The sequence below is a fragment of the Lagenorhynchus albirostris genome, chromosome 6 (assembly GCF_949774975.1).
Source record: "Lagenorhynchus albirostris chromosome 6, mLagAlb1.1, whole genome shotgun sequence".
Lineage (NCBI taxonomy): Eukaryota > Metazoa > Chordata > Mammalia > Artiodactyla > Delphinidae > Lagenorhynchus > Lagenorhynchus albirostris.
Window position 1 is genome coordinate 71,599,259 of NC_083100.1, and position 17,126 is coordinate 71,616,384.

At 35.5% G+C, this 17,126-nt stretch overlaps 1 protein-coding gene across 4 annotated transcripts in view; it reads right to left on the reverse strand.

Moving 5' to 3' along the window:
* Positions 1 to 17,126, reverse strand: part of MARCHF7 (membrane associated ring-CH-type finger 7) — a 48,541-nt gene that overhangs the window by 30,160 nt on the left and 1,255 nt on the right. For all 4 annotated transcript variants that reach the window (XR_009541176.1, XR_009541177.1, XM_060152810.1 and 1 more), the window contains exon 2: positions 4,067 to 4,231. Coding sequence is in view for 2 of the 4 variants with exons in the window: in XM_060152810.1 (XP_060008793.1) it covers positions 4,067 to 4,219 (153 nt within the window). In the remaining 2 variants the exon portion in view is untranslated. The remainder of the gene's footprint in view (positions 1 to 4,066; positions 4,232 to 17,126) is intronic.

Genomic DNA, 17,126 nt, shown 5'->3' on the forward strand with positions numbered 1-17,126 from the left:
ATCCATATCCAGGCTAATGCAGAAGTCTTACATTCTAGTTTCTATTCAGAATGAGCAGTCTTCTCAATTATCACAAAAAAGACAGCTGATCTTAAGAATGTATGGATTCATGATGCCCAACTTTATGAGAAATCTAGGTAAGAAACCTTATGTTTACACAAAATGGAATGACTAGGAGTTCATTTATCCCTCAAAATATCCTAGTATTAATATCTGGATCAAGACAGACTACAAGAATGTTAATATTTAGATCACTCTGTTGTCCCTTTACAGAACTGTTTTCACTGACCTGTAGTTTGACATCATGTCCTTTGCATATACTGTTTACCAAGAAATAGTTTCACTAAACTAGGTATATACTTATAGTATGAATACTGCCCTGAAGACACTGTCTTCTATATCATTCACTGTCCCCGCTTTCAGACTAAACTGCCAAGCACTGCTTCCTTTTCCTTATGAACAAAACACCTTATAGACCTGGTTGTGTTTCCCTGTGATCTCCTGCCACCCACACAAGGGCCGAAGTTTAACTTTAGAATACTGCCAAGGGCTTACAAATGCATACCAATGTTATAACCAACCTTAACTCACTCTCAATATTTTATTTGTATTTTCCTGATTGCAATTAAAACTATTTTCATTTTCTTGTCCAATTGTGTGTGTGTGTGTGTGTGTGTATGTATATATGTATGTATTTCCCTGGAAACTACCTTTGTAGCAGATAAACAAACCAAAATGAGCAGAAAAAAGGTTAATGACCATTGGTTATTTTAATTCTTGAAAATATATACTTTGCAAAATACGCAATAGTACTGAGTTCTGTAACTTAATATACGAACTAGAAAAAGATGTAAAAAACTGTAAAAAACACCTAGAGGGCTTCCCTGGTGGTGCAGTAGTGGGAGTCCACCTGCTGATGCAGGGGACACGGGTTCGTGCCCCAGTCTGGGAGGATCCTGCGTGCCGTGGAGTGGCTGGGCCCATGAGCCATGGCCGCTGGGCCTGCGCATCCGGAGCCTGTGCTCCGCACCGGGAGGGGCCACAACAGTGAGAGGTCTGCGTACCGCAAAAAAAAATAATAAATAAATAAAATAAAATAAAACAACACCTAGAACCTCCATAAAAAGCCTATTTTATTATTTCATATTAAAAGTAATCAATCTCTCCACAAAGCAAGAAGTGGGATTAGGGGTTGCTTAAATTAAGTTACAGAAAAATATATAAAAGTAACAAAAATAATTACATATTCACAGAATACTCCCAAATTTTCACTTTTAACAATATGAATTACATAAATTTTCTTTCCAAAAATATCTAAAATTCTATTTACTGTTACCAAAGAGATTAAGGTGATCACAGTTTTCTACCATTCAAATTGTAACAAAAATTTAAAGATAGAGTAACAGAAATATCAGCAAGATTAACAGCAGAGGCAGCCCAGCTTACAAATGGCCAAGAACCAAAAGACATTTAGAAAATCAATTGTTTGGAACTTAGAACCTACATTTGCCAAAGACACAATGCTATCCAGAAGTCTTAGATTCTTCAGCTCAGGCACACTGTATACTAATTCTGGAACTGGGAGAAACCACTTATCTTTCCAGATTTCAGATCTTTATTTATGAAATGACACAAGCATCTGTCCTATTTAACTAAGATTAAAAATTAAAAATTTGCTGCAAAATGTCAAGCACTGTATAAATAAGGTGTTTTCTTATCATCTGATCCATAATGTAAATGAGATTGAACTACTATGCCCTGTTCTGACCCTCCTTTCTCAAGGTTCACTAAGTATAATAAAGAAGGGGAGGGACTTCCCTGGTGGCACAGTAGTTACGAATCCACCTGCCAATGCAGGAGACAAGGGTTCAATTCCTGGTCCGGGAAGATCCCATATGCCACAGAGCAACTAAGCCTGTGTGCCACAACTACTGAGGCTGCGCTCTAGAGCCTGCAAGCCACAACTACTGAGCCCACATGCCACAACTACTGCAGCCCGCGTACCTACAGCCTGTGCTCCACAACGAAGGGAAGCCACCACAATGAGAAGCCCGCACACCGCAACAAAGAGTAGCCCCCACTGGCCGCAATTAGAGAAAGCCCGCGCACAGCAACGAAGACCCAACGCAGCCAATAAATAAATAAATAAATTTTAAAAAAAGGGGGGAGGAAGAGTGTTGTGTCCCAGATGGTTTTGAGTCAGAAACTATCAGCAATTAACCAAAAAAGTTCCCTTTGATATTCAAAGGTCTCTTTCATTCATTAAGTACACATCTTGCTGAATAATCTTAAGAATATTAAATAAAACTAAATGTGTGATATATAATTTAAATATTCTGATAACATATTATACTATCCCCTAAGGATATTAATTATCTCTTTAAACCAATGCAAAGCCAGGAAATGATAACAACAGCAGTCACAATGATAATTATAACCTGTAACATCTGAACTCTTACTAGGGTCCAGGCACTGCTGTTCTAAGTGCTTTACATGTATTATTTCTTCCAATTAATTTTAACAGTAACTATGTGAGAAAATTACCATTATCACCATTTCACAGAAGAGGAAACAGAAAAGTACTTTCCTCAAGAACACAGGAATTTCAGTTCCTAAATCAAAACTAAAAGAGCAAAGCAGCCTACAAATAGTTGACAAGATTGGAAATATTCCTATAACCCATTAAAGAAAGAAAGAAAAAGATCGGAAGCTACTTAAAATAACTGAAAAACATTAAGGAAAACACCAAAATTTATAAAACTGATTAATCTTATTAAGAACCAATAAAACATTTAAAAATTTTTTTCATGTTTGCATTTGTTTAACTTCCACAATGAAAAATTAGACTTTCAGAATAATCTATGACATTAAGAACAAACTGGAAGAAAAAGTCTGAAAATATTACTTTAAAGTGAATGTCAATAAGTTTTCTAAATATATTCAAGACTTTTAGTCTGGTTTCAGAGTCTGTGTTCCTCACTAATTAGCTATACGAAAAATTAGACAAAGATCAGTAGACAAAATTTTATTAATATAGGAAAAAACCCCAATTGTGTGCTCTTAACAAGTCACAATCATTTAACCTACAACATTTCTGTAGAATGGAAAATATGTGATTCTGCACCTCTGGCAAGCATACTCTTGCCTAGCAACAGAGTAAAAAAAATACACTATCAAACAACATTTAAAATAAGTCCAAGTAAACAGTACACATAATGTCAGCAGGCTGGCAGTAGATATGGGCATTTTAGAGAAATTATTTTATTTCATTTGTGCTTCTCTGAGTATTTTATAAAATGCTTATTGCTACGCAGAAGAACTTTCAAATGACTTTATCATATAGTACATTGCATGATATATAAATATATAAACATTACTTAAGACTTAAACAGACATTTTCACTAAAGGATTCTCTTAGAGTCAGTTACCAAAACATCAGACTTTTGGCAAATGTCGTGCGATTTAATGAGGTGTTCAGCCAATAATGCGATAAACTTAACATTTGAAAGATGAGCAAGATAAACTGTGTTAAAGCTACAAACCATGCCTCTGAGATTTACATTTTTATACTACAACCATTGTTATAACAATAATAAGCTATTTCAAAAACCAAAGTGTTATTGGTCCTAAGGAAAATTAGCTACATAAAAGGAACTTAGATTGCTTTATGTAGATTATGAATCAATGCAAACTCATTACTAACTGTAAAAATAAAACCCCATAATTCATGTAAAAGACAACCTGTTAATTCAACTGATACTTCAATGCTTTTAGGTTAGAAGGTTTCCAAGTCTTTGGAAACTATGAACATTTTACTTATGACCACAATCCCTTATTCAAAATTCTTAAGTTCAAAACTTTGAAAAACATTAAGTTTTTGCTAGTGTGGAACATTAAATCAGTCCGCTGCAGATATATTAATCTTTTGATTACAGGATGCCTCAGATCCAGCTGAGGGTGTTATAAACACACTCTACTACTTTTCTAAAATCCAGAAAATCACATGGCCCCAAGGATTTTGAAAATGAGACTGTGTATATACACACATTCCAAATTAAGATGTTACCTGATATTCAGAATCCAGTCTAAACGAAGAGTCCCTTGAGTGATAGGTATCATTTAAACTACTTCCTCTGCTTCCAGACATCATCCTAGCACTTAAAGAGCTAGAGGGTTGAACAGAAATTCTTCTTGGAATCCTTGAAGGTTTAGACTCCATTCTTAATGTTTCCTGTGAAATGCAAATTTTGATTAATTGCCTTTTGGAAAACATGCAAACCTTTGATTCTTAATCCTCTCCTTCATGATCAGCTCAAATCAAGAATTAACCATGCAAATTAACCGAATGGTAAACTGTGAGATTATCATCACTCTCCTTCTACAGGCAGAGGTCTGAAGACCATCAAAGGTTCCCTATTGCCCATAAAATGAAGCAAACATGATAAAAGTGGTGATGAGAAACTGAGGTTTGTTGTTTCTAAAGCCTGAGCTCTTTTCCTTATTCAATTTCCTCTATATAAAATCCTAGGGACTTCCCTAGTGGTCCAATTGGTAAGACTCCACGCTCCCAATGCAGGGGGCCCGCGTCTGATCTCTGTTCGGGGAAGTAGATCCCGCATGCATGCTGCAACTAAGACTCTGCATGCGGCAACTATGAAGTCCGAGTGTCACAACTAAGACCCGGCACAGCCTAAATAAGTAAATAAATAAAGTAAATAAGTAAATAAAATCCTACACGAATCAGCCCTTGACTCTTGTTATACCTATTATGAATGTTCGATACTCATAGCATTAGCTATACTGTAGTACCTGTACATTCCCTAACACAATATGCTCTCACAGGACTTTGTATGTGCCTGCAAAGTCTATACATTCCCCATTCAATTCCTGGGCATAGTCTTAAAACAAGATCAAGTGTTACTTCCACTTTTTACATACTTTTTTAAAGACATCATATTACACACTGTAATTTGTTCTCCTGTCTCCCCTTCTCAAAAGTGAGAAATAATTTCTAAGTTTTCTTCACTAAACATTCCTCAACACATGCCAAGAGTCACCATTAGCTGTGCCTTATTTTTTAACTCTCTCTATAAGTGGATTCATACAACATGTACTCCTTTATGTCTGGCTTCATTTGCTCAACATTATATTTGTAAGACTAATTCTGCTGTTGCATGCAGTTGTAGTAAGTTCACTCTGATTAGTTTATGTAATATTCCACTGTATCAATACACACAATTTATTTGTCTATTCTACTGCAGATGGACACTGGACTGTTTCCAGTTTTAGGCTATTACAAGTAAGGCTGCTATAAAAACATTAATTTTATAAATTAAAGAAAAACTTTTAAAGTTTTCTGGGGAAAGGATTTACAATGAGGCCTCTGAACAACTGAGATACCACCAGTCTTGAGAGTAAAAAGAGAAGGGCAAAAGAAAGTAACAGTAAAAAGAAATCACAATAATCTCTTCAACTTCTCCCAGTTACCCACTTTCAAGGTCAAAAATTATTCCCTTATTTTTCTGGTAGTGGATTGAAATTAAGGCAAGAAAAATGTACTTCACTTGCCTAGATAGGTATATTTGCTGTATTAAAACCTTCAAATCTAAACATTTAAGTTAAAAATATCTAATTCACTTTCAACTCATTAACTTATCAACTAAGTGTTAGCATCATTCTACCTTAAAAGTTACTACAAAAGAATTTCCTTTTTCAATATCTGCCTCAAAAACAGGGTGTCAAGCAATGACAGAAAAGAGGATGAAGACGCAAAACCATCAACAAAACATATGGCCAATACTGCAGTAGGATACACAACAAACATGAAAAAGATATAACACAAGCCTAATATCAATTAAAATTATTCGACTAAGAGTATCTAGCTAATGAGAAACCAGAGTAAAAGCTACACTCTGGGACATGATTAAATCAAAGATAGCTTATCAGAAAAGGTCTGTTTGAAGTCCCAGTTAAACATGACAAGGTTATCCTTATGCATCTGTTTTGGTCCCTCTTTCCAAAACCCCTATAAAATGACAGTCGATGAATCCAAAAGCTTTAACTATGAAAAGAATAGGAAAAGGGACCATAATAGGCAAGAGATTTCAATGTTATATTTGGAAAATCCAAAAAAGTCCGAGGAGAGGTAGAGTAATTCAGCAGAAAGGATAAAAAATACACCCTAGGTACTTTCTAGAAAGAGGTAGGAACTGGAAGCAAAGCAGTTGGCCTTAGCATCCTAGAAAGAATCAAGACCTGGAGATACAAGGTATCATAAAAAAGGGATGATGCATGGAGTTGCTGAATTAAAATCTGTACTTGGAGCAGTAAAACCCGCAATTCTCCCCCTAGTACCATTCTTCCGAAAACAGGATATTTATTCTCTGGAGAATAAGGATCTCCCATGTAACCCTCCCCACCCCCACCCAGGAAATATACAACTATCTCTGCAAAGGTTAAGTATAAGGAATAAAAGAAAATCTATATATTCAATGTTGAGACCCAAAAACTCTTTCCTGGTGCTGTTTTTACAATGCTGTCAGAAAACCAAACAAAATACCTGAGATAAAATTTCTGGATACTGACATTTGGAATGCTTCCAATTATACAGCTAGCCTGCCATTTGACCATCCTACCCAAAGCAAAGTCCACTAGTCACTAAGAGTTTCTAATCAGCTTTTTTTAGTGCTTCCCTCTAATAGACAAACATCAAGGATCACTAGGTATCCAAGGAAAACCTCCCGTAAGACTAAAGTAAATAACAAAAAAAGGAACTTAAGAGAAAATCTGGGGAAAGGAGCTAATTAACTACTATCCTCAAAGGGAGCAAAAGACATTCATTCATAAAATAAAAACAGGATGCTTGAGAAAGCAATCAGTATAATGAACAGCTTGTGGAAATTCAAAATGTTACACACTTAAAAAAGAAATGTGATACACTAAAATAAACCAACAGAAAGATTGGGACACCTCCCAGAAGTAGAAAATGTAACTCAAAAAACAGGAGAATTGTCCAGGGGAGTTATCGATCATTTGACGGTAAGTATGGTTACATAAAGAGAGAAAAAAGAAAATAAGGTAGAGAAAATTATCAAAAAAAAAAAGAACTTTTCTAGAATTGAAGGACACAAATCTCCACATTGAAAGGGGTCAAGAGTACTGGGCAGGATCAAAGAAAAAAGACCAACACTAAGTACCATTTATCATCTTGAAATTTCAGAACATCAGAAAGAAAGAGAAGATTCTATAATTTACAAGAATGGAAAAATGGGTCATATACAAAAGAAAAGTAATCAGAATGGCTTCTTAATTACAACTTTAAAAACTCTCAAGACAATAAAGCAATGCCTATCGTACTGAGAAAAAAATTTAGCATTGAACTCCTATCTAGCAACTAAATGTGAGGTGGAGAAAAGAGTATTCAGACATGAAAGATTTAAAAAAACTATTAAAAAACAAAACCATAAGAAGTTAGTTAAATGAAGAGCAGGTCCTAGGAAAACAGGAGTGTAAAGAATTAAAGAACCAGACACAGAACCCAGGAAACAGTTACAAAATTATGTGGAAAGCATAGGGAGCAACTGATCAAGACTGGAACAGGATCACAGAAAATGGAAGCAAATTCTCAGGAAAAAATAGCATCATACGGAAACTATTTTGGCTCGTGGCAGAGATGATAATACAATTGGGAAAAAAATGCTGAGTACTTAGAACAAAAGGCAAATTTAATACATTAATTTTGTAACTTGGGAAAACAGAGCTATTGTTCAAGAAAGGAGATGCTGCAGTGTTTGGGTGAACTCTTTAATATTTATATAGTTAAGATAGTGTAAACATAAGATTACTGTATCAATTTTGCTACAAACATGCTGTGTGATTGAGCCACCACAATGGTGAATAAAAAAGCACATATATAATACTAAAAAATCATGAACACATCATTTAGAAATATGAAGGTAAATCCTAAAACAGCTAAAAGGTGAGGATTGCTGCCTATGGAAAGCGGGACTGGGAATGAGGTAAAGGGTGAGGCAAAGGACTGCTGTTTTCCTTTTAAGCAGAGATGACCATATTTCCTGGTTTGCCTAGACCAGTCCCAGTTTATGGCAAGAAAAGTCCTAATTTGTGCTCATTATCCTGGGACAATTATTAATAGTACTTGCGCTGTCTCTTAAAAGTGGCCTGGTTTGAATGACAAAGCATACAGTCACCTAACATAAATCTTTACTTCCTTCAGCTTTTTATAAATTCTATATATACATCCATATAAAAATTTTTATTAAAAAGGTGAATTATGAATTGGACATTTAAAGAAGGCATACGTTAGTAGAAAGAATACTAATGGTTAAATACTGACATGCAACAGCCCATAAAAGATTTAACAAGTAGCAAATTTGTTATTTTATCAAGAAGGCTCTACAAACACTAAACAAGGGACTGTATTTGTTGAGGATTTTAAAAGGGAAGATAAAATGTCTTTAAAAAGACGCAGGTCTATAGATGGTTCTTTAATAACAGTGCTTCTTAATCATTCCTCTCGTATTTTACTTTGATTATATTCATACCCAATTCTTACTGCAGAATAAAACTAACCTAGTAGGAAATCTCTCAAAACAAAGCTCTTGGGAGAAAGCAAAGAGGCAGGGTCCTCCGAGAGCTATAATTTATACTGCATGAAACTATTTTTGGCAACTCCTCTACATAAACTGATTGAATTTTGACAATGTAGGTGTTACCAGAAAACTTATGTAATCTGGTTGTATAAGCTGTAGGTCAAAAGCACAAAAAATAGAATATAATAAATAAAATTAATTAAAATAAGCAGTCCTTGAAAAACTTCTACCAGACCACTTACAAGGTACTACAAGGCATCTTTTCAAGTTCATTCATTCAAGAAATAGTTTTTTACATGCTTAGTATGTGCTAGGCACATTAATTAATACCAAACAAAGGGGACAGGGAAAGGGGACAACACTGAACCTACTAAGATAATGACTATGAAGAAGCTGTAGTCTAGTAGAGAACAAACACAAATAACCATACAACTTAAACAGTTATAAGTGCTCTAAAGGAAAAGGTATAAGCCAGAAAAAAAGACTAGCAGGAAAAAAGTATCTGAAGCTCAATGCTTTTAACCAAGACTTAAAGAGTAAAGCACAAAAAGTTCATATGTACAATCTTTCCTCAGTGGTCAATATAATAGCCTCCTTCTTTCCTTTTGCCTCTATGTAGTTTCTTTAAATTTGATTCTAGAGTTGGATAGTTGAACTGTCTTTCTAGTGATAAGATAAAAACTTATCACCAGGGCTTGGTTTATAGATGTGTGTCCACCTATGCTGACACATGGGATCCTGTGCTTGATTAAAAGCTCTACTGCTGACATCTTGAAATTATTAGTACTTTAACCTCTGAACTTGTATTTTGTAAGTGAAGTCAGATAGGATAGTGAAGCATGAGCTTGAGAAGAAGAGATATGTACCTGTCTGCTATGCCTTGCCACTCAATTTGCATACAGCCCTCATTGCTATGAAGCTTCCATTATTAACATGCTTAATTTTTACTCTCTTTGAGCCTCACTCAAGTCCTAGGCATGATGGATCCACTGGACTTGTGTGCTCATGTTCCTTATCAACACATCTATGTCTGAGTAAGCTGAGGCACTGACAGCTCCAAGAGGTCATTCCATTTCCATTCTTCAGAACTTGCTTCAACTTCAAATGCAGAAGGAAGGTAATGAACCACAAAGCCACAAAAATCTTATGATCAATATTTGAGATTTTTACTATATTGAACTTTTCAACTTGTGAAGATTCTCTGAAGCTGATATTTAACTGCTAGTTTACCCAACTAGTCTTAATATCACTGTTAAGTGTTCCCTTACCTTCAGGCATTTTAATAGTAATTGGCATGAGCAACAGGAGTGGAAAACAGATATTCATACCAACTCCAAAATTTATGTAGTCTTTCGTCTCATAAACCTGTGGCTTGTTACCTAGTAAAAAATTACTACATTTTTAATAGGTAATTTCATTCAGCTGGGCTTCCTAGGAAACCTCTGAAGAGTTCTTTAAAGCAAGTTCATGTTTTTGGTGGCCCATTAAACACTATAAATCTTAACTTAAACTTTCTTAGTCTAGGTAAAAAGCCTCAAAGAATTCTCTCATTACCTGACATGCAAAGTTCTGTGCCCAATGCTATCTGCAAGTTAACAAGATCTCATAGTCTCATGTCAAATGCAACTGAAAACCTATCACACAACTTATACTAAAACAGACAAATTTAAATTGAATTTTACAATGTTTTTCAGCAAGACTTTACTTGAATATGAGGCCTACTCTAAGTAAACCAACAAAGTTTGTCTCTAATAATACCACACTAGGCCTTGTCTAAAGAGAACTCATCATTAATCCACACATTTTCTTCGTTTCTATTTCACCCTACTAGTAACAGCACCACTCCCCAATCATACTTTCAACTGTTTTTCTACTACCTTAAAAGCAAAGTCTAAATTCTTTGCCCCAGTATCCAGAACTCTAACCTACCTTTTCCAGTTAACTTCCAACTACCACCTTAAAAAAAATCCTAGTTCCAGTTCACCCTGGTGGGGAGAATGTGGCAGGAGTCTGCCTGCACGCTATACCCAGGAGACAGGGAGAAGGGCATAAATCTTGGGACAGCCCCACCTCTGAGGATCAGGCACACAGAGCCCACCTAAGACTGGAGATGGATGCATAAAACATAGAACACCTCCTTTCACCATGAACTTTGCTCCAATAGGAAGGTGCAGCAGTTTACTGCTGAGGGAGTTACGACAGCTTTAGAGCCTTAGTGGTGCAGATGTGCAGGGCCTGCAGGAAGTTGAGGCTAGTGAAAGAATACTCAAAGAAATCCTCCAGCACTCCAGCCTCACACTAAGCACCATGCAGCAGCAATCCACTATTGCAATACTTTGAAAATACATAAAGCAATAATAAAGTTCAAACCCAGCTTAACTACAGACTAAACCAACTCAACCCACCACACTAACAGTGACAGAAGAGTATGTCCACATCCAGGCATCAAAATTATTGATCTCAGTCTCTACTATTCTTTTATTTCCACTGTTTCCCATTCAATCAAAAATTAAGACACAAAAATACAAGGAAAAAAAAAACAGTCCATCATCAAGAGATAAAAATCAACAGAACCAGATGAAGAGATGGCCCTAATGTTAGCAAACTGGGAAATTGATGCATTTACCAGTAGCCTAGGCAAACCTGAAAAACTAGGGAACTGGGAAATAGGCTAGAGGAAAACTATCCAGAATGAAGTTTGGAAAAACAGATAATGGTAAATACAAGAGAGGATTTAAGAGACACTGAGGAAAGAGTAAAAAAACTACTGTACATTTAAGTAAAGTTACAGAAGGAAAGAACTAGAGCACAGAAAAAATTTGAAGAGAAATTGGCTGAAGTGATTTGATCACAGTCAAGAAGCCCCAAAAAAACCAACTAAAATAATTAGCAATTACACTAATTGCTAGATTACACATTCATACCAGACTGCTAAAAATCATTACACTTAAGAAAACTCTGAAAATGCTATGGGAGCATTGAATGGGGATCCAAAAGTTCCAACAAGATGAGAAAGATTTCAGATGAGGTGTCATCTGAGTTGACCTTTGAAGATTGAATACAAAAAAAGAGGAGGAAACATAAAGATGCTAAAGCATGTTGAAGAACTGGAAAATAGAAAATAATGTGTTAGGGATGAAAGCAAAGGCGTGGAAAAGGAGAACACGAAGGACTCTCAAGGAAATAAATACATAAGGTAGATTATATCCGGATTGTAAAGGCAATCTTGTGTCCTTTGCTCGGAAGTTTGTACTTTAATAAGGCAACAATTCTGAAGCTTTTTACAAGCAGGTTGTGTATTACTTTTCTCCCTAAGGATCCCAGAAATTAAGTTCCTGACAGGCAATTAGAGCTTTCAAAGATGAAACAATCAGTGGTCCAACAAAACTTCAGTTTTGCCTAGCCTTAATAATAGATTTATATAGTTCCCTGAATTTCTTACAATTCTGAAAGTCAATAATCTTATTACCTTTGTGGAACCATGGGAAAGAAACCACTGCTCTAGGCTTTAGTAGGCTCAGTATCTACTAAAAATTTTGAGGCAGCTAAAAACAAACCACCCACCCACGCCCCAAACTAAGGACAAGTTATTAGGAAGAGACACAGTGGCTCCAAACAAATTAGTGAGAGCCAAAATATGGATAGAAGGTAGATTCAGAACATCCCAAGTAGAAAGGAATGTAATGGGGGTGGGGGGGGGGATTGGATTATTCAGCATACTGATGAAAAACATTTTTCTCTTTATTTATTTGCAGGGAGTTGGGAGTGGAGGACAAAGAAGCACACCAAGATGAGTTGGTTATAAAAAACAGGTAGCCTGAAGTACCCAAAAGAGGTCTAGAAGCATGCTAGAAATAGTTCTGAAAACCCAGGAGCGCAATCTGGGCTAACTGATTTTCAATCACTTACACTGATTTTACTTTTTCCCATACACATATGCTACCTCCTTGCCTTCTGCTTGAACTGTAACTTCTATCTCATCACTCTTGGTAGCCCCGCCCCCCCCCCACTGAATGTCTAATTAGTAGAATTTAGGGCACTACGAAAAAGTAAACTGAAAAACTTCAGGCAGTATAGGAAAACACTTGGAACAAAGGAGTTCTACACATTACTTAAGAGTAAAGTTTTTTCTGAGCACCGCCACAAGTTGTCTACCAAATAGGACTTGAATTTTTGTTTTCTACCAAATTTGGAAAGCTGTTAATTCCTAAGAGAAATAGCAGAGCAATGCTCAAAGGTTTTTCGATGATTCTGCTTATAAAGGGATCTCTCAAATAACATGTATCCTCTCAGATCCTCTCATGTGATCCTCTACAAATCACTGTGTCCCCTTCCTACAATAACAGTCTTGTTCAGGATCTGTCAACAGTCACATAGTAGTCATAAACCAAATGACCAGACAAACAAAAAGGCTCCAGCCCCATTCATACTAACAAACAGTACAACCTACACCTAAGACTTTCCCTTTATTTTAAAACTATTCATTAACAAAGGTTCTTTTTCCAAAACAGGAAACAGGATAGGCAAGATAAATTAAGCACTGCCCAATTTTTAGCATATGAGCCAACTTCTAACTTTTGTAAAAACATAATATTTGAGAATGCTAGCTTTTAAGTCTGTCCCTTACTTGGTATGACTCTAGCCTTAATCTAATGCTTAATTTCTTCACCTACAAAATGGGAATAATAATAGTACCAACTTTACAGGTATATCATGAGCTTTGCTGGCACACAGTATGTAATCCTCAAATACCAGCTATTATTAAGCAATGCCATCAGATGTTAAAAGATTTTCATACAAACAGCTTAGTAGGCATTATTTTGGCTTTTTCATTATTTGAAATTTGTCTTTAATACATAGTGAAGACTTTTTAAAGTCATTCAGATTTATGTACAGGAGAATACTTGCTGCTGAGTAAAGAAAACGTACATACCTTACATAAGTATATGCATACGAAATTGGGGAAAAAATAGCCATTATTCACATTTTACTGTACATCTGGGTGGGTTTTGTTTTCTTAACTTAGTTTTCCAAAACTTCTTTAATGTATTTGACCTAACTTTGATAATTAAGGGAAAGTTACTGGCAGGAGAAAAGTTTTTTTTTATCTTACATTACAATAAAATCTATAAAGAACTCCTAAAAACAATTCCCTTTATAAATTGTAGTACTGCTAGTTTATACCCCTTAGTATCTGTATACCACAAAGGAAGTAGTAAATACTAAGCAACAGAGTACTATTCTATTCTGGTAATAATAAATGGAAAATAAGGTCAAAATCACTTTGCAAAATGGAGTTTAGATTACCTGAGTACGCTTAAAAAAATTTTTTTTTTTACTATGAAAAAATTTCAAACTTACACAAAAGTGGAGACAATAATAAGCCTCCAGAAGCCAAACAACATTCTTCAACAATTATCAACATTTGACTACTTCACCCTCCTCTATTTTTAAAGCAAATCCCAGTGATGACATCCTTAAGAATGTCTGTTCTTAAAATATTCTAAGCAACCTGTGGTAATTACAAAGTATGGCTACAAATCCCTCCCAGCTGAATACCCAGACCCTTTTGCATTGTCCTCTAGCTGGTCTGCCTGAGAGGAGGTGGAATCTATTTCCCCACCCCCTGAGTGTGGGCCACCTTGTGAGACTTACTTTGACTAAGAATACACTATGACATATGATTTCCAAGGCTGTAAGAAGTCTTATAGCTTCCACTTTCACTCTCCTGGAATGCTGTCTTGGGACCCCCATGTCATAAAAGACCACACTAAGCAAAGCCTCCATGTTTAACCAACACCAAGTGCCAGAAATGTGAGTGATGCCATCTTGGACGTGCCAGTCTGAGAAATCCTTCAGCTGAATAACCGATACATGAGTGAACCCAGGGGAAACCAGAACTACCCAACAGGCACAGAGAACTGTAAAAACACTGTAAACAGTAGTTTTAATCCACACGGTTTTGAGGTGCTGCGTTACGTAGCAATAAAGTAAAGCTTTGTAACTTATTCCTTTTACTTTCCTACAATTATCATTATGCATCCGGTCTTATGAAAAATCTGATTCGATTTCAGGGTCTAACTTAGACTTCGTCTTTAATATCCAGGGGAGTTACAGTTACTGAATTACCAAAAGCACAACATTACTATACAATAAATTCATGGCATTAAGACCACAGTTATCATAGAAAATACCAATGTATTTCAATAGCCAATAATCTTCCAGAAATATAAACACAGTTACAATTCCTTTATCTACCTCTATTTGGTATATCCTTTTGTTTAAAAAATCTTCTGGGAAAAAAATTTTTTTTTCTTAATGGGAAATCCTAGTGTTTTATTGACCCTAGTGAACATGGAGACATGAAAACTAAAGGTAGTCACATAAGGAAAGCACTTCTAAAGCACAGAACTTGTGGGGTCTTTAAAAAAAATGCCTTGATTTTTAGCTGACAAATATTTAACACGTAAAGATACAGCCAGCCAGGTCTTAAAAAATACTATCAATAACTAGAAAAAAGTTCAACATCTCCATGAAAAACAGGACTATGATGTTGTCTACGTTAGAATACTTTGAAGTAATCTGTCCTCCTCTGAAGTGTATTTAATCTGTGTCAAGTTTCAATCTTCATTCCATAACTGGAAACCATTTTAGAGTTATTCTGAAAGTGGGAAACACGTTACACTGAAGTGCAATGATCATAATGAAGAGATGAAAACTAACTTTTAAGGTTCAAAATATGCCTTCTTAAAGTTATTGACAGAAGTGGGTATATGACAGTAGGTAATTTTAAAACCAGGTGTTCAACTTATCTAGTCTAACCAGTAGAGCCAGAGAAATACATTTGAGAACAAGAAAAACCAGTTTTCACCACATGAGTTTGGACCAGAGAAGGAAAGTTAAAAATTAAGATCATGAAAAGTAAAACGCAGCCAACTCTCAAATTATAATTTTATCCTGCTCTCCATTTCTGTGTTCATCTTATGATTAGCAAGTGTATTAAAAATCGAATTTCTGCAAAATAGTAATTGTGAGAAGATAAATTATTTCACTATAATTCTGCTTTAGTGAATTCAAGTAGATCTTAGTAAGAACTCAAAATCTTTACTCAGTTTTAAACTGTAATTACACTAATGTGATCAGTTGTTGATTAAGTTATTTAACAGCTAAAACGTTCATTAGTTAAGTTTAATTTGTTGGTTAAAAATGAGGTTTGATACAACCTTGTGCATTTCACTTATGCATTCCCCACTGTTCTTTATTACTAGCACTTAATTATCTGTAGTAACAGAAGGATGTATCAGCATAGATAATTTAAAATCATTTTTTATTTGGCTTAGGGACACAACAGCTCTTTATTCCCAACAGCATAGAGCACTAACTTTCAAAAACAGTACTGAAGGTCTTTCATGTCATGCTCTAACCCTCCATTCAATTGTTTCAGCTATGGGGAACAAACTGTATATTCCTAAAACAAACCATGATACCATGACTTTCAGTTTCCTTATCAAACTCCTAATCATCCTTCACATCTCAGTTCAAGTAATACTTCCTGTAAAAATTTCCCCCAAGATCAAACACCTCTTCTCTGTGCTCTCACAATACTACCATATATCAATACTTACACTAAGATAATAGCAGTTGTTGTTTATACATTAGTCTGATGATTAAATTGTGAGTTGTGGAAGGTGGAAGCTGTGTCAACCTCCTTCTTGTAATGTGAAGCCCTAATCTAGTAGCTAAAATACAACAAATAAACTTTCAAAAATTTTTACATTATTTGATAGTTTTACACCATTACAATTATTTTCCTAAAATTAAGCGGGCAACTCTTGAACATATACCAGATGAACAGCTGTGTGAAATGGATATGTAGCTGGTTAAAAACTGGGGCCATGGATGTCTTTTTATGTTCAACCTGATTATCTGACACCTTCACATAGAACATATGTGCATGTCTATATAGGGGCATCTTTGTGCTTTACCTGGGAAATTAAGCTCTCTTACCAATGTGACAGAAACAGAAATTGCCTGTACTTAAATAAGCAGGAATTTTTAACCATTCTTATTCATGACATTTGACCCAGCACGCAACTTCAGAAAAAAACTCAGGACTATGCTTACCGACCATGCTGATATCTGTGGTATAATTTAGGGCAAAAGAAGAGCTGTAAAATGTTCTTATCTAAAAACATTTGTAGTATAGAACTTATATAAGTGTATATTATTGTGTGTGTTGAGAAGCAATCAGTACTCTGTGAGGGACATATTACAGGGAGAGTAAAATTTGAAGAATGCATGAATATAAACAACTGGACTTAGTATCATTTCCAACTGCTTACATTCATCCAAAGTTCATTCTGCAAGTATTATGTCCCCCAGCGTGCTGACTGCTACACACTACTTCATCTAATTTAATCCTCACTTCAACTCTAGGAAGAGGTTAAATAATTATGGCGAAATCAAGACTCAAACCCAGAGCGGCCTCTAATGCCTCCTACGCCACTGCTGTTT